Below are 17,613 nucleotides of genomic sequence, written 5' to 3'. Positions count from 1 at the left end.
ATACCTTACTTCTTTCTTCAAACTAGATTACCTATATAGCGACTGCCTTATTTTGGAGTCCTGGAATTGACTGAACAAAGCAACACCTGCTGACATGCAAGTTACCGTGTCAATGTATCAAGTAGAAGCCTGCTTAGTTTCTTGAAAGAGCAATAATTAGGAGTCTTCGACAGGGATAACCATTGCTGTAGAGGCCCCATGTTATTATTCCATATTACCTTCTTTGGTTGCTTGGAGGCTTTCATGTCTCTCAGCTTCTGCAAATCTGGTAACAGAAGCAGGCCGTGATGGCCCCCTGCTAGCTGGTGCTACGTGTTTTGCTAGATCTATGTTTAGTCTCTGCTTCCCTTTCTTCTTGCTAACTGTGATTGTAAAACACACTGTACGAATCTGTACTAATCTCATCAGCTTGTTGTATCATGGATTCAAGGTTCTTTTTGTAGTAGCACTTGTGATTTTCTCAGTGCATGAGGAACCTCTCAATGTTTTTTGGAACACACTCATATCAATCATCCAGTGCATGTACATCACAAGAAATAAAATTTACAATATTCACAAAGAATTTTCAAAACACAAAATGCCACATGAATTTGAGGTCTTTCACATTGTTTCACAAGCACTATAGTCAAGAACATGGATTAGTAAGGTGAACGATGTCTTTAGAGACTTGATGGATTTGAGAATAAGAAAGGGGCTGCTGCTACTGGCTTGCTGTTGTTCATGAAGAAATGGAAGGTCTTGCTTCCTGACAAAGTTAATTGGACATTGTTAGTTGCTTTATGGTTTACACATTTAACATGTGCACACCCGTATTTTGGTAAGTTTGGAAACTAGACATCGCATTGCTTCGCCCCAGATTGCTGCATCTGAGCTGGATGCTCGGAAAGATCATTTTCTTGTGCGCACTGATAAAGGTGTCACCTTCTGTTTCGGCTGCCCAATATAGCTTCTTGGTTGGACTGATGCGGAACCTTGTCACTGCCATTGTGCTCAACCATTTCTGGAAAGTCAGAAAAGTCCACCTGCGTATTGTTCTCAGACGCAATTTCTTTCACCACCTTTTTCTTCAGTTCCATGTTTCTTTTGTTGCCAGCCAACTTCCAGACCAACTGCAAGGACACCACAAACCATCCGTGTAAAAAGATCATAGCATTCCTGTTTCCAGTTCCAGATCAATGAGACGCGACCATGAATGAATAGGATCTTGTATTCTTGTTCTAGTTACCATGGGGTCGACGACGCCAGTGCCCTCTTTTGCCATCATTGCAAAGTCCCCTCCAAACTTATCTGCCAGGATTGTGCGTGCAAACAGCAGCTCCGGCAGGTCGCCGCACCACCCGGCTGCAAACATGATCCCGGCGGCTGCCTCCCGAATGTCCTCACCACACTCACTGTACGCACCAAATTGAACAGTCATGAACCATAAATGTGGTGGGAAACAATAGAAGAACCAAACATGAGAACAAGATCAAGTCAGATGCTAGGGTGCAGAGAAGATACATACTCTGGCTTGTCTAACTGCTTAGCATGCTCGATGAGGCGATCGCAGTATAGCCCTATGATGTTGAACGCCTCCAGCATGTTGTCCTCCTCTATGACCTGCTCTGCCTGCACGGAGAGAGATGCAATGCAAGCATCGGTGAGTCTTGATTGAAGAGTAATGTGCTTCAGTTCATGTGACAATATTATGCTCATATAGGCTGGAACGTACACGATGGAGAGCACGGTCGAGACGGCCGAGGGCGAGGAGCTGGCCGACATCGCCTCGAGAAATCGACTTGCGAGCAAGACGGGGACGGCGAGCGACGGCGAGACGCTTCAAGGCGAGTCCAAGAAGGGTCTTAACCCTGCCGGTCTGCTTGGAGGTCCTCCTGTGGATGAAGCCCATCGTCGACTGATTCTTGCCGGAGTTCGGAGGCTGTTCCTGGGCGTTGGCTTGGTTTTTATGTTATGTAAACGCCAAGCTTTGCTGTCCTGTTGGTCCTTTGCTTGGTTGAGAGGACGGGGAAGAAGAAGAAGATGGCTTGCTTGTGGACTGCTGGGGAAGTCTGTCGGAGGGGCAAAGGTTTTATACTGCCATTCTTCTTGTCTGGGAACTCCAATTTTAGTGCATCGGCTGTCAGTTCGGTTTGAACGCACTCCTTTTGCACTTGCAAGTTCACAGCCTCCTGGCACCGCATGCCTAAAGAAAGCAATTGAGGTAATCAGGTAAACGTGAAAAAGAAAAATTAATAGGGGACAGCAAATAACGCGTGCAGTATATTTGCCAGAAAGAAACAAATGGAACACAGGTAACGAAATGGTCTTGCTATCTGTAAGTTGTCCGATGTTTTTATTACTAGCTCGGTTTTGCTGTCTTCAGTTAGATTCTATGGTATGTTTTACTGACTTCAAGATTTGTGCGGCGCTGGTTGATTTTGATTTTGATACAATGGTTGCAGCCTGAAATAAAATGCACGAACAAATTTTATTGTACAAAATCAAATGGAATCAAGCCGAAGCTGTGCCCCGTTTCACATTTGCTGGTCTTTATTGGAGTTCCAATGTAGCTCTCTTTCCACAGCATCCATTCAGGAATAGTTCCATATACACTTAAATTTGTTTATGAAGTAGGAGTGTATTGTTTTGCTGTGTCACTTAGATTTGTTTATGAAGTAGAAGTGTATTGTTTTACTGTGTAGTCTCTACACAAAGCAAGATTAAGTTGCCTAATAAATCTTCTAACAGAAATATTTTATGTTGATTGGGGGTTTGCTACTTTTATGGTCTCTTCCGGAATCAAATGTCAATCTTCCGATTCATTTGCTTCTATAATGGCGGTTGGATTTGAGCTGTTAACTATTCATGCTACTGCTTAGCCATTGATATTTGTTCCGGCAACGTTAGGTCTTGCCCTCCGGGCATGCCGTTTGATGGTCTTGTCAAATGAAATAGAGGTATCCCGGATCTTTCCCTTCTGTCCTGCGCGGCTGCTCTACAGTCCAGTCAAGCTCGATGACGGCCGTTCGTTTTTTTTTCTTATAATGATGGACATTTGTTGCTTCATGCCATTGCTTGCATAACTAGGGAGCAGAGACAACTACAGTTAGCAAGAGCTGCATCACATGCAGAGCTGACCCCTCGCCAGGGTCCAGGGATGCGGTTGCTGTGATAGTGCCGTCATTGTTGCCGGTCTGCTGGCCTGAATGCAGCGGCAATAGCATTATTCATGGCCATAGGCGGATAAACAGTGTGAGCTGGGGACTACTGATTAATAATCCAAATGTCTCGTTTATTGAAGATTTGCAGGACAAACATATTTGCCACTCAACGACACCTACAAAATTCCTTCTTTTTTACAGAAATAATCACAACCAAATGCTGCACACCTTTCTCTATACATACAGATCGAAAACCGAGCTATGGCTATCCTCAATCACTCCGTGCTCGACCCATTCATTTGTCGAAAAAATTGTTGCATTTGAACTTTTGAAGAGCTGGGTGCACTGAAGTTCATCTTCTTGTGGGCACTGAAGCTGTCATTTTGTTTGGTTTCTGCTGCCCATTGCTCAAGTCCACCAGAGCTAGAAGAAGTCACATGAATTCTCTTGAGGCTCTGTTTTCCAATGGCTAAGGCACTCGTCCTGCATGGGGGAAAATAGCCATAGCCCATAGCTTCACTCTGAACCTTTTCAGCTTTCATCCATGCCTTCTAGTCACATCGTTTCGTGGTGGGATTTTTAACAGTGTGATCCATTGCCATTGCCGTCTTGCTTCACCGCTTCCTGGAGCTCCAAGAAATCCACCAGGATATTGTTCTTGGTGGCGATCTCTTTGGTCACCTTTTTCTTCAGCTCCATGTTCGTTCTGTCGCCAGACAACTTCCACACCAACTGCAAAAAATAAAGCAAATCAACCATGCCAATTTCAGCAATCCATCTTTCCAATGCCAAATCATTGAGATGTGCAAGATCGTATGAATAAGACCATGCTATCACTTACCATGGGATCGACGACTCCGGTTCCCTCCTTCGCGGCCGCAGAGAAGTCGCTGCCGAACTTGTCTTCCAGGATGGTGCGCGCGAGCGGCAACTCTGGCAGGTCGCCGCACCACCTGGCTGCGAACATGATCCCTGCTGCCGCCTCCCTAATGTCCTCGCTGCACTCCCTACACACCAATTAAGCACAATAGTCAGGCAACTGACAACCATGAGAGAGACAGTAGAGCCAGATAGGATTCAGGCCAAATGCTTCAAGCTAAGATGTACTACGTACTGTGGCTTGTCTAATTGTGTGGCATGCTCAATGAGGCACTTGCAGTTGAGCTCAATGATGTCGAACGCCTGCAGCATGTTGTCCTCCTCTATCACCTGCTCTGCCTGCACGGAGGAAGGTTGCGTTAGAAGATCAGTATTGCGCAGAAATTGGTGTGTTTAGAGTTAGAGATCGCAGGTCCGTACGCGAAGGAGAGCACGGTGGAGGTGGCCGAGCGCGAGGAGCTGGCCGACATCGCCGCGGGAGATCGACTTGCGAGCAAGGCGGGGGCGCTTGGCAATGGCGAGGCGAGACAAGGCGAGCTTGAGGAGCTTCTTCACCCGCGAGGTCTGCTTTGAGGTCTTCCTGTGGAAGAAGCCCATGGATGGTCAATTACTGCCACCTTCGGGCAGGCTTTTGCTTGATGAACAGGAATGGGAATAGAAGAAGGTGGTGGCTTGTTTGTTGGATTGATCTGAGGTCTGAATTGGCGGGACACAGATTTTATATGTCCATGCTACTAGCCTTGGGAAGCCTAATCTTAGTGCCTCTGCTGTCAGTTCAGTTTAAACAGACTCATTTTGCGCTTCTAGAAATGAGTCCTTCTTGTATCACGTGCCTGAAGAAGGGCAGTACTAAACGTGCAGGAGATGTGACAGTGAAATGAAATGGAACATGCAAAGATGGAGCAGTTATCCGTCCTATTTTCTCAAGTACGTGGTTGTTTAGCTGTCTGTGTGGTGTTCAGCGCTTAGCTCAATATTACTGTCGCTTGGATCATTCCTTTTTTTTAGATATTTGTCTAGTTTTGATTTCTCGATCCAATCGTCGCAAGAGAAATTCGGATCAAATGGTGATCTTGAGCAAACATTTGGGGTTTATTTGGTAGAGCTCTCTCCAATAATTTTCCAAGCTACGCCTCCGAGCCAAATTTTTTTTTCCTATTATAGACTGACATATCTAAACGCAGAAAACAATGATAATGACCAACGGAATCGACAAAGGTGACATGTAATTTTTGAGAGTTAGAAGCGGATAAAAAACTTAAAATCATAGCAGTAAATATGGAACTACGATTTGTTTTCTGATGGCAAATAAGAATCCTTTCAAAATGATATCCTCATGATACTTTATTTTGACCTACAATTACAAACTCCAGATGCCGTAATAAGAATTTGAGATTGCAAAAATCTAAACTGGGCCTGCACTTAAGAGCAAGAGGCAACCTCCGGGCCGTGTTGCCCTACCCCGCCTGTTGGTCGGGCGCCCGTCCTCCTCGAGCCTGCCCGGGCCCCGTCGGCCGTCGCGGCTTCTCCCAGTTCCCAGTCCTCCTCTCCACCACCGTTCACCTTCTCACAGCACACTGCCACTCCGGCGAAACCCCAAGCGCCACCCGCCTCCCCCTCCTCCCCGCGCCACCGCGGCCATGCTCCTCTCCGGCCCGCCGGCGGCGCCCACCCCGCCGCTGCTCCTCCCGGAGAGCAGCGGCGAGGACGGCGGCCACGACTCCTCCTCCCGCGCCGCGGCGGCGGCGGCGGCGACGGGGTCGGCGCCGAAGAGGCGCGCGGAGACGTGGGTCCGGGAGGAGACCCTCTGCTTGATCGCGCTGCGCCGCGAGATGGACGCCCACTTCAACACTTCCAAGTCCAACAAGCACCTGTGGGAGGCCATCTCCGCCCGGATGCGGGACCAAGGGTTCGACCGCTCCCCCACCATGTGCACAGACAAGTGGCGCAACCTTCTGAAGGAGTTCAAGAAGGCGCGCAGCCACGCGAGGCACAACGGCGGCGGCTCCGGCGCCGGGGGGAACGGCAACGCCAAGATGGCGTACTACAAGGAGATCGACGACCTGCTCAAGCGCCGCGAGAAGGAGAGCGGCAGCGGCGGCTGCGTTGCCAGTGGCAGTGGCGCCGGGAAGAGCCCCACATCCAACTCCAAGATCGAGTCCTACCTACAGTTCACGACAGATAACGGTGCGCGTCTGCGTTATGCTTTGCTTGATGAAATAATGACTACATGTGTCTTGGACTCCACATCTAAGGCTTCGTCAATTCAGAACTTTGGGTTTTGGGATACAAGGCAATAATTTTGGTATATAGCGGTGTGAATTCATGGCTTCATGCTGTTGCACTCACTAGTGTTAATGTTAATTCTGTAACGTAAGTCGCCGGTAACTTTAGCTATCCAAAGGGCCTCAATGTACAATTTCTTAAAATTAAGATTGCTATTGCATAGCTCATTGGCTGATCATTACTAGTTTGGTACAGATGTGTAAATTGTAAGGCCTGTTAAACCACTCAAGCTATCGAGCTGTTTGAGAAAATATGACCTAGACTTAGTGGTAAGTTGGTAACACTAATACTGCTATGCAATACGCAATTGATTTTGTTTCTGAGTTCACTTATGTTTGTGTGTGTAGCAGGGTTAGGATATGCTTATGTGTGTTAGCTTTGGGGATCATATGGTGTGTGGTTCAAATGTCTGAGCCTCTGGTTTTGCTAATAGCAGTTCCTTACCATGCTTAGTGGGCGACTATTTGGACTTTGTGCTTATTTGATTTTTGGTTGTAGTATGTTTTGTTAGCTTATCGTTTAATATCCTCTACATTCAATTTAGGCTTTGAAGATGCTAACATTCCATTTGGTCCTGTTGAAGGTACGGAGCTATCCTGCACGTACAACAATTGCTATCCATCTCTTAATTTATCTCATGTAGTGACTATGTAGATTTGGTGTTGACTTTGTATATACCCTTTTATGTTTTCTAGCAAATGGTAGATCGATACTGAGCATCGATGATCGTTTGGAGGATATCAGGCATCCGCTTCCCTTGACGGCTGCTGATGCAGTTGCAACCAATGGTGTGAACCCTTGGAATTGGAGAGACACCTCAACTAATGGTACTAATCTGCACACTTGCAAGTTAAATTGAATACTGTTGAATGAGTGGCCTGTAACTTCTCACTACCAAGAAATTTGCATAATTTGTAATATTTGTTATCTCACTTTTGGTGTGTACAAGATTGAAAATTAGGATTGATGAATAACCTGGAGATTCCTTTGAACCTGATTTAACTTCCTACTGTTCTAATAAACCTTATGGAAATAAAAGTTTTTAAAACTCCTGAACTTGATCAAATCTTAGTTCAGATCATAGTTTTGCCTACAATCTGGAGGGCAGCCACAATGTGATAAAAAGGTGTGTTTTAGCACTAAATGCATGAGCAATAGCCATTGTGGGGGAAAAAGGAACTTTATGGTCAACCACAAGCTTGTGGTGCGACCATAAGAAATAAAAAATTACTCTTCTCCCTTATCTCCTCTCTTCCTCGCTCCTCCACACACACACAACGGTTGGTGCTGACGCCACCGTCGGGACCTCACCGAAGAAGCAACTTCACAAGTTGACGGAGGTGCGCTTGGTGAAGGGCTGAAGGCTTGCCACCGCCGGCTGATTTTGCTGCAGGGAGTTTGTCACTGGCTATCATCACAAATCTGAGGCTGGGCTCAGCAAGAAGCAAACACTTCCTGGAGCTGTCGATGAAGAGGAGAGTGCCCGATTTTGCAAGATCCAGTCGGCACACTATCAGATCTAGTGGCGGTAAGTATGAATTTCATGGGATTGGGGGAGGAGACGAGCAGCTGCGAATTGGGGGCAAGTGGTGTCGGCACGTGATGCAAGAAGGATGTAGTGCCAGGAAGAGGAGAGAACTCGGGGAGAGTTTGGGGTGTTTTTTTTAATTAGAAAGTGGTGCCCACATTAATGTTATATTTTACCATAAACATTGTAGACAGAGTAGTAACTTGACCTACGGGGGGAATGACGGCCCCCGGGCATTGACTAAGAGAAGACCTCTCACGCAGGCCAAGAAAACCCCCGACCCCTGCCCCACCCTTCCACAGGGGTGCCGTTCCCCGTACCGTAACCCGTGTGAAAGCGGGCTGGAGCGGGCCGGGACCACTTTTCCATGTGCTTTGGCGCTTAGGCAGCCGAGGGGATTTTTTTAACCCCAGCCTGAAATTTGCTCCCACCGGGAGTCAAACCCAAGACTTGAGGAGTGCTACTAAGGCCACCTAACCAATCAGCTAGGCACCCATTCGCTAGACAGAGTAGTAACAAAGGACAGCTTTTATTGGGCCACCATCTTATTGCTATTTGAGTTATAAACATTGGCCTTGCCTAGTTCTTGGCAGGTCTGGTGGTGGGAACTTCAAACTTTCTATGCACAAACTGCTATTCTACAGTTTGTTGCATCGGATGAGATAAATCAACCACCCGGAGAGATAAACATCTTTCTAATTCGTATGTTAAGATTCTCTAGCCTTCAAGTTGCTTAAAATTGGCTAGGTGTTACTTAAATTCTACTAAAACTGAATTCAGCAACAATTTGCAAAACATTCAATATATAAGTAAAATTGGTTAGTTCAGTGTAATGTTTAATTTGTTGCTTTTTTTGGAATTCTGCATATACCCATACAGGTGGAGATAATCAGGGCACTTTTGGTGGGCGAGTCATTTTAGTCAAGTGGTGTGATTACACTAAAAGAATAGGAATTGATGGTACTACTGAAGCAATTAAGGAAGCCATCAAATCAGCATTTGGACTAAGAACAAGACGAGCTTTCTGGCTTGAAGATGAAGATGAGGTTGTTCGTACCTTGGATAGGGATATGCCAATTGGAGCATACACGCTACATCTTGATGATGGTAATTGTAAATTCTCTCCTCAGCCATAGAATAAGATTTATTACTTTTTCAATAACAAGGAATAACATACTAGATCGGTATATAGGTGTAGTGATGTTCTTATGCCTTTTCAAGGGAAATGTGGCAAATTTGATTCGAACCTTGAGTCAAGGTTCAAATAGTCTATCACGACATATAGTTATTTCTCTTATTTTGTTTTGGAACTCTTTCTCCACATGATAATATAACACCTAACATAGATCCCTAAAAGTTATGTCACTTTTGTTGCTTTCCCTTGTGTTATAAAAAAGGCCGTGTTATTCATGAATGAGATTTGTACATAAGGTTAGAAAAGAAAATGTCGTTCACAGGGTTTCTCCAACTTGTAGTGTTTGCAAAGACATGGGACGATCTATACAGCTTTATCAATTCAGAGGATTTTCACTTCACTTAGTGAAGTTTGAGTAGAGTACCACTGTCCTGATAGCAATCTATTTATTGTTTGATCTTCTTTTTTCAGGGGTGACAATTAAACTCTGCAATGCAAACCGCATGCAGACCCCAGAAGACAAGACATTCTACACTGAAGAGGACTTCCGAGATTTCCTCGCACGACGTGGTTGGACACTCCTCAGGGAATATGGTGGCTATAGGAACGTTGAAAGCCTGGACGATCTCCGTCCTGGAGCGATTTATCAGGGGATGCGGTCGCTTGGGGATTGATTTTGCAACATTTGCCTGGGCAGGGCATGCAGTGTGTATGTGTGTCACTGGAAGCATAACATAGTAATACCATTTAGTGTAATTTGAGTCAAGCCATCCTTTATTCTGAGGATGTGTAAATATTGCTGGCGAACACTGTTAACTAGAATGTAAATGTAGTAGCTGATTATATGCTATTGGAGTGTGCAGTAAGTGATCCTCCAGACAACTAGTAGATTATACATTCCCTTACAGGAAACCTGAATTTGGCAAAGATTTCCCAGGTGGGAAACGGTCTGAATTGCTGGATCTAAGGCGGCAGTGAATGGACAAAGAAGCTAAGCAGCTTGGTATGATGTTCGGTAATCCCTTGTCACCATTCACATTTACTGTCAAAAAATAGTGTAGTTTCGCTATGTGCAAGCTGTCCCATTGTTTATCTCATTTTTGCTGCCAGTTGAATGGATTTTCTGAAATTTGCATCTCCGGTTTTGAAATATTTTTTGTCCAATTGCTGTACCGGAAGTTTCCAGCAAAAATAGGATTCCTTTTCGGTGGAGGAAGTACTAGAATACTGTTGTTTCCTTTCTCTGTCCTTTAAACTAAAGTCCTATTTTTCTGCTGCTATGATTCAGTTTCTTACTACCGGGGATCTTACATTCATTCAGTCGCTGCTGAATGCTGATGGACCTCAGCCACTCGAAGCCAGCTTTGGCAAGGCGCCGAGGCGGCTCCACCGATCTGCTGCCCCGATTGGGTGCAGCAAGTTGCGTTTGCCAGGCAACGGAAGCGCCGGGACGATGACACGACGTGGCGAGCCAATCGGAGAGCCACTGCGTTGCAGACTTGCGGATTGCATTGGACGGGCATCTTTGATTCAGAGTTGATTCCTTCACGGTCGCTGCAACGGTTGGAAGTTGCAGTTGCAGCAGCCACCTTCGGCTGTCCGCTCGATCTGGCGCCTGGCCCCGTCTGGGGCGCGAGCTAGGTGGCATAAAAAGACAGGCAGCCGTTCAACAACCAGGCAACATTGACGGGTGCCACGTAGAGACTATAGAGTAGAGAAAGGCCCAGCGCCCAGCGGTGATCATATGAAAGATGAAACCCAACCCAACGCGGCAGGATGCAGGACGGGCAGAGTGGGGGTCCAGGCGTCCGGTTCACCGGAGAGCACATCCCATTCCCATCAAACCCGACGACAGTTGGCCGCAGAACCTGAGGTGGTTGCGGCGGCCTGTACGGATCCGACGGGATCGGGCGCGAAGCAATTGCTCGGCGGCGCGCGGTGGAGCGCGTGGACTGCTTCGCGCGCGAACGTGGCCCTGCGCGCTGCGACGGCGGTGGTGCCGGGCACGCGAGTAACTGAAAGGGCCATAGCACACGCAGGCGCGCGCGTGAGCGAGCGACGTCACGGCCCCTCGCCCGGCGCCGGCCTCTGCGTTGAGCTCGTTGAAGGCGCGGCCGGCGGCGCGACGCGTCGCCAGTCGCAAAACCTCAGGGCAACGGACTTGAACTGACGTGCTCGTCGCCTAGGCCCGCTCCTCGCCACATGCACGCCGAGGTGCTGGTGCTCTCATCCTCAGTCAGCCATTATTCTCAATGCTGGAGCAGAAAGAATTGAAGCTTAGGAACATCTAGGATACAAAAATTCCTCACTTTTTACAGAAAACAACTCAGTTAATCACAGCTCAATACTCGACGACCCTTCCTCTGTACAAAAGGCCACCTAATCATGCATACCCGTATTCAGCTCCATGAACAATGCTTCAGTTCTAGCAAAAATCTACTTCCGTTTCCATTTCCAGAGGCAGGAAACCGCTGAAACCGCCACTCTGCCGGCGAAGCAACGGACCCGATTTCCTGCGCCGGGAATTCAGCTACCATTCCAATTCCAACCCTGCCCTGCAGTCTGAACCGACGAATGACGAGTGGCCACGAATTGAACTGCGATGCCGCGACCGCGGAGCACGCTCATCGCCGCGTGCGCACCGAGATGGCCCTCCTGTCCGGGTTCAGCGGGCCGTGCCCCTGCCCCGGCGCCGCGGCGCCGTACACTCGCTCCTGGAGCACCCGCGCGTCCGTTCCGATCCGGCGCACCTCCTCGTGCCGCGCGATGTGCTCGTTGCTGCGCTCCAGCGCCGACACGACCCTCGCGTACGGCTGGTGCACGTACGCCGAGCTCTCGTACACGCCGGCGGCGGCGGCGGCGGCGACGCTGTTCCCGCCCGTGCTGGCCGCCGGGTTCCTCCTGTACGGCGGGGTCACGTACTGCCCGCGTTGGCCGCCCAGGGCGTCGTGGAGCGCGTGCGCGTGACCGTTCCCGCCGGCGAACTCCGTGGCGTGCCTCCTGTGCGGCGGGTTGTTGTTCTCAGGCGCGCCGTCCTGGAACGGCCGTGTGTCGGCGTTCCCGTGCCACGGGCCGGCGCCGGAGCTGACGCCCGTGCCCACCGTGGAGGCCGCCCTCCTGTAGGATGGCCGGCGCAGCTGCGGCGGCGGCGGCGGCGGCCAGACTTCGTCCTCCAGTTCCTCGTCGCTCTGGTCGAACACGACCTCCTTCCCCTTGTGCACCGCGTCCGACCCGACCGAGGTCACCGTGCTCCTGTCGCTCCACGAGGGCGACGGCGATGGGGACTTCTGCGGCCTCCACGACGGCGGCGCCGTCCCTTGCTCCGTTGCCGCCGCGGTCAGCACTGGGGCCACCTTGTCGTAGCCACCGCCCCTCGATCCCTTCCCCTGGGACTCCGACCGAGACAGCTCGACGGCAGCCCGGGCGGCCATCGCGGCGAACGACGCGGATGCGAAGGCCGCCTCCGCCGCCATCCTGGCGTCGAGGTATTTTTTGGATTCCCTCGACACCTTCTCATCCACGCTCAGCTGAGCAAGGCTCGGGTTCACCTTGCCCTCTACAGACCTCTGCGTCCGCTGCACCTGTCACACATCGATTCTTAAAATCAAATACCGCAAAAGATACTGAATTTCTGATGATCCTGTAGTGTGATCACGGCACAAACCTCAGGACGATCCGTCTTGACCGCACTCTTCTGGACAGATTCTCTGGCTGGGGCATTCCTCGACTGTTCCCTTTCTCTATGCCCGTTGGTCCGTGAGGTTGTGCGACCAGCTTGGTGAATATCCACTGGGTTCTCAGGGAACTCCAGCAAGATGTCGTTCTCGGCGGCGATCTCCTTGGCCAACCTCCTCTTCTGCTCCAAGCTCGCCCTCTCGCCAGACAACTTCCGCACCAACTGCAACAAACGAACAGGGAAACAACAACCACTCTTCAATTCCAACTCCCGTCACATGCAGTTGGGGGCACAACCTGTAAACTAGGCGAGTTTATTAGTTGGACGAAGTTGAAGCTACCGTGGGGTCGACGACGCCGAGGGCGCCCTCCTTGGCCGCCGCGGCGAAGTCCCGGCCGAACTTGTCCGCCAGGATGCCGCGCGCGTCCAGCAGCTCGGGAAGCTCGCCGCACCGCGCGGAGGCGAACATCAGCCCCGCCGCCGCCTCCTTGATCTCCTCGCTGCATTCCCTGGGTTCCACCGGACGAAACAAAGTCGCAATCTTTCCGTGTGAGACGGCGAAGCCGAGGAAACGGGGGAATCAAAACAACGAACACGAACAGGAAGAGAATTTGCACGCACTTGGGTTTTTCCAGCTGCGCGGCCTGCTCGATGAGGATTTTGCAGTAGAGCTCGATGACGTCCAGCGCCTCCAGCATGTTGTCCTCCTCGATTACCTGCTCCGCCTGCGCGACGAGAACGCACGCCACTCCGCGTCACTACTACCGCAAACCGACGAAAGGAAGGAGAAGGACACACGCGACGCGACACGCGAGCAGAGAGGCGCGCGCTGCACTTACGCGGAGGAGCGCGCGGTCGAGGTGGCCGATGGAGAGGAGCTGCCCGACGTCGCTGCGGGCGATGGAGCGGCGGCCGAGGCGCGGGCGGCGGACGACGGCGAGGCGCGCGGCGGCGAGCTTGACCAGGGACTTGAGCTTGGCGGTCTGCTTGGAGGTGCTCTTGCCGAAGAGGCCCATGACGACTGGCCCGCTGGCTGCTGCGAACGGTGGTGTTCGGTTGGTGTGCTGTGACGGCGAACTGGCGGTGCCCTGTTTCTTCTTCCCCCACTCTTTATAGTGGTCTCAGGATTGGTGCTCTGTGGCGAAGAAACCTGACTTGCTTGTGGACTACGGAGTTTGCTCTGGACGGGCAAACATTGTGCTTGCGCTGCTGGGCAGCCAATGATGCTTGTTTTTTTCTTCTTTGGGAATTGGGTAGGCTCCAAGTTTTGTACAGGTTGATTTCTGGTCCAGCTCAGCCGGATCAGAATTATCATGCTTTGGAAACATGTACTGAAATGAAAAACTTCAGAGTGAAGACTGAAAATTCATCGAAGGGAACAGAAATGTATATTCCATTTCATGGAATTTGTCTGGCACACAACGAAGGAGATATAGTTGCAAGTGGCATCATTTTTTTCCTAAAAAAGCATCCTTACGGGTTACTACTCCTCAAAAGGTTATTCCAAACAAAGTAAAAATCTAGCTGGTTCTTTTGGTAACATGTGATGTGATGTAGCCGTCGACAGTGAGGTATCTATAGTAACTATATTGATCTCAAGATCTGATTCAGTCTTCTATAATTTCTCATAGATGTTTCGCATGCTTTTGAACATATATATTGTGTTTCATAAAAAGTAGGATAAAATCTGACTGGTTTCACACACAAAAATTTGCAGAGTGCATGGCCAACTTATAGCTGGTGGTGCCTTTCAAAAAAAAAACTTATAGCTGGTGTTGTAGCCATCTCAATGCTTACAATTCACGCATTGCAGGGCTCAAAATCTCTGAAAACCATAAACTACAGGACCCATTTAAGAACGAGAGATGTCAAACACCAGATCGTCTGTGTGCCGATCCTCTGTATCTGAGGATTCTCTTGATACACAGACACCTTCGTGTACAGGCGTTGATGCTTTGCTTACTCCCCTAATCGGCTAATCTCAGTTTATTATTCGTGCAGTTGGGGTGCGGCATCCGTGACGGCCAATCTGACAGTTGTAAAGCCGGGGCCCCGAGCATGTCGCATCGGAGCAATCCGTGGCCTGCCGGCTAACGCCAGGGACCAAACTAATCACGCTTGGTTGGCAAGCTTTCCACGGCCTGAGTAAAGGATTTTGGAGTTTTGGTTTTGCCCAGCGCCAGGGGAATCGCTTTCTGCCGCAGAGGGGAGCCGGCCACCTCGGCGTGGTGCGCACGGACACTGGCCACGCCGCTGCCGCCAGACGCTCGCTCCCGTCCATGTCGTCGGCGCCACCATCTCGCCGCGAAATAACGCGCTTTCTTGTGAGTTGCGAGCTGAGCTCTCAGCTCTAGCTAGACAAGCGTCGTCGTCTCGTCGTTTGGAAATGGCGGAGTGTGATGCGTACAGTGGAAGCGCGAAGCGTGCGTGTGCACAGGCTGCGTATGCACGGCGAGGGGTGTGTGTGCAGACGACACGGCAGCTGGGTTTGTTTAAGCGTTGATTGCGGCGCGGCTAAATCCTATACATGTGTACGATATACTCGCATTGACGAGCATCTTGTCGTCGTCGTCGTCGTCGTCTTTTTTTTATCGGAATAGAACATTCGATTTATTCCCTTTCGCACGTAGCACACGATTCAGTGCTTGCGTCCATCCGACGCAGCTCTCGCCGAACCTATCCGCTCTATTATACTGCGCCTTTCGATCATGCCTCTCGGAAAAGAATCCGGCTGAGCACTCGAGTCCCTTTACATAGCAAAACCTTGGTGACCGGTGACGAGGCAAGGCACTTGTTTTTTCTCCCGCGGATTCCGATGAGCTTTTCGGTGGTTACCGGAATTTCTGGTGGGTGGCGTCGTCGCCCCGGCCATCGGCGTGGCATAGCCACGCAAAGCATCGGCGCGTCATGGCCCGTGAGTGATGGCGAGTCATTTAGTAGTTGCCCGCTTTGTTTACCGGTTGATGCCGCTGTCATTTAGGGGTCAATTAGTAGAAGTCATCTTTGTTTACCAGTTGATGCCGCTGTCAGCGTGGCTGTGGTCCGGTCGTGGAGCGCTCGGGAGAACAGCGAGGACGAGGGCGCCGTGACAGGCCCCTCTGCTTGGAACACGTCGCCGCGCGTCGAGTTCACCGGGAGGCGGGCGTCAGCTGTCCGGCGAGTTCGTCGAAAGGGGAAAGTAATCAATCTAAACAGTTCTTTTTTCAAGAAAAAAAATCTAAACAGTGAGCAGGCTGGTACGGGAGCAGTAAGCTCGATACCATTTTCCATGGTTAACTCGTAGTCTCGTACCATATGGTAATTTGGAGGCGAGTACAGACGGACGACTCCACGGACCAAGAGACCTACTAGAAATCCTGACACGCCCCTGTCACCGTCACCGTCACCGTCACCGGAAAACGGCTTTGAAAACGGGCAAGGAAGCACCTGAACGTCAAACAAACCGGCCGCTAATCAGACCGCTGCTCCATACAAAAGGCAACACAGCACCAGACGAAAAGTCCGGGCGTGATCAGGCGCAGCGCAAGGTCGCTCTCCTTGCCTTGGCGCACGACAAACAGCAGCGTGATCTTTCAAATTATTACCAGGTGAAAAGGGCCGTGGCTGGTGGATGGATCCAAGGCGAAGCCCGGACGCTGGAGGAGTTGCTGGGGCAGCAGAAAAGACTACGGGGAAAAGGCTGGCCTCCCCATCGTGCGGTTTCTTTGTTCTGTGTGATGATTCTTGTGCAAAAGCGACGCGCCGAGCCTTCCCTCTGCCCGGGACCGTCCTCGTCCATGTTGCCTGCGGCTGAAGGCGACCTGGGGAGAGTTTAACCTTATCCCAATTCTGATGGGAATTGCCAATTGGATTGGCCTGCTCTGCTCGAAGCAGACTGGGATCCTTCTTGGCAGGAAACGAGACGGCCAAAACCAAGCTGCGGAGGCAAGCAGCTAACAATACCTACCTGCTGGTAGCACGGGTGACGCTCGCACACTTTCCCGTGCCGTTCCGTGGGCAAGCGGCAGATCACAATGACACCGTGATCTCTCTGACGAATGCGCTGATGCCGGTCGATCCAGCACAGATGGCCCCCGGCGCACCAATTTCACCTCGATGCCTGCACGCCTCGCGAACCTTTTTGCCTTTTCCTCCGACGTGTACGCTCGGGCAATCGGTCGATCGATCGATCCACCCGGACAATTTTCAGAGGCGAATTCGGAACAAAGTTGCCGCGGGAGTCAAATGACCGTGCGGCAAGAAATGCTTCTTCGCCTGTAGTCCCGATGTGTTAAGAGTGTACCACAGGTGTACGTGCTCTACTGCTCACTTCCAAACTATGCCATTGCCAATTTGCTGTCCTGCATCTTTGTTTACGGGACCTGTTGGTGCCGGAAGCGTCGAGTAGGTAGGGCGTGCGAAATTGTCCTCGTCCATGACCAAACACTTCTTTTCTGTGAGAGAGATGCGAGAGAGAAGAGGTGATGGCCTTGGTGGTGCCCGCTCAGGCCTGAGTGCCCGCTGCCCGGTGACAAGGCAAGGCAGTTGTGTTTGAACGCATGGCCGGAGTAGTTTACGAATTCCGAAGCGCCTTTCGTTGGTTCAGGTATGGAATTTCCATTCCTCATGAGTGGCGCCGCACGCCGCCATGGCACGGCCAAGCAAAAGCATCGACGACGACGACGACCATCATGGCCCGTGAGCGCCTGCGGTCATTCAGTAGGAGCAGTCCGCTTTGTTGGTTACCTGGTTGGTCACGGAGAGTTCGGCGGGGAGGAGGAGGACAGGAGCGCTCGGCGCTCGCCATCGAGCCTTCTTGGCAAGGCTCTTCTTGGCAAGGCTCCAGCAGCTTTTTTTTTAAAGTGGCTCCGGCTCCGATTTTTTTACTGGAGCGTTTTTTGAGTTGAACCCATTTTAAAAAATATTTGGTAAAGTAGCTTCTTCAGTTGGTAAAATATTCATAATATCCTTATTTTTCTATTTTTTCTTT

The 17,613-nt window shown here is 50.4% G+C and overlaps 4 protein-coding genes across 6 annotated transcripts; 1 reads left to right on the top strand and 3 right to left on the bottom strand.

Annotated features, from left to right (window-relative positions):
- Window positions 1-585: 585 nt before the first annotated feature.
- LOC112877310 lies at window positions 586-1,888 on the bottom strand. 2 transcript variants are annotated; one of them, XM_025941561.1, is made up of 4 exons: window positions 1,712-1,888; window positions 1,505-1,608; window positions 1,226-1,391; window positions 586-1,109 (listed from the first exon to the last, which is right to left on the bottom strand). In XM_025941561.1, the coding sequence occupies exons 1-4, from the start codon at window positions 1,886-1,888 to the stop codon at window positions 918-920; spliced, it is 639 nt and encodes a 212-aa protein (XP_025797346.1). In that variant the 3' UTR covers window positions 586-917. The 2 variants fall into 2 exon arrangements, with proteins under 2 accessions (XP_025797346.1, XP_025797345.1); XM_025941560.1 differs by having other exon boundaries at window positions 981-1,155; window positions 1,505-1,844.
- A 1,831-nt stretch (window positions 1,889-3,719) lies between these two features.
- On the bottom strand, window positions 3,720-4,860 carry LOC112873358. The gene is made up of 4 exons (XM_025936329.1): window positions 4,440-4,860; window positions 4,255-4,358; window positions 3,982-4,147; window positions 3,720-3,872 (listed from the first exon to the last, which is right to left on the bottom strand). Exons 1-4 carry the CDS (start codon window positions 4,614-4,616, stop codon window positions 3,720-3,722), a joined length of 600 nt encoding a protein of 199 aa, XP_025792114.1. The 5' UTR covers window positions 4,617-4,860.
- Window positions 4,861-5,455: 595 nt separating this feature from the next.
- On the top strand, window positions 5,456-10,065 carry LOC112875187 (trihelix transcription factor GT-1-like). 2 transcript variants are annotated; one of them, XM_025938937.1, is made up of 6 exons: window positions 5,456-6,206; window positions 6,850-6,888; window positions 7,001-7,132; window positions 7,699-7,833; window positions 8,713-8,940; window positions 9,440-10,065. In XM_025938937.1, the coding sequence occupies exons 1-6, from the start codon at window positions 5,660-5,662 to the stop codon at window positions 9,640-9,642; spliced, it is 1,284 nt and encodes a 427-aa protein (XP_025794722.1). In that variant the 5' UTR covers window positions 5,456-5,659; the 3' UTR covers window positions 9,643-10,065. The 2 variants fall into 2 exon arrangements, with proteins under 2 accessions (XP_025794722.1, XP_025794723.1); XM_025938938.1 differs by lacking the exon at window positions 7,699-7,833 and having other exon boundaries at window positions 5,458-6,206.
- A 1,149-nt stretch (window positions 10,066-11,214) lies between these two features.
- Window positions 11,215-13,977, bottom strand: LOC112875186. Its single transcript, XM_025938935.1, has 5 exons — window positions 13,484-13,977; window positions 13,266-13,369; window positions 12,985-13,153; window positions 12,633-12,866; window positions 11,215-12,549 (listed from the first exon to the last, which is right to left on the bottom strand). The coding sequence occupies exons 1-5, from the start codon at window positions 13,658-13,660 to the stop codon at window positions 11,593-11,595; spliced, it is 1,641 nt and encodes a 546-aa protein (XP_025794720.1). The 5' UTR covers window positions 13,661-13,977; the 3' UTR covers window positions 11,215-11,592.
- Between the last annotated feature and the right edge of the window lie 3,636 nt (window positions 13,978-17,613).

Source organism: Panicum hallii, chromosome 9 (assembly GCF_002211085.1).
Source record: "Panicum hallii strain FIL2 chromosome 9, PHallii_v3.1, whole genome shotgun sequence".
Classification (NCBI taxonomy): Eukaryota; Viridiplantae; Streptophyta; class Magnoliopsida; order Poales; family Poaceae; genus Panicum; species Panicum hallii.
This window is presented reverse-complemented; position numbering and strand designations above follow the sequence as displayed.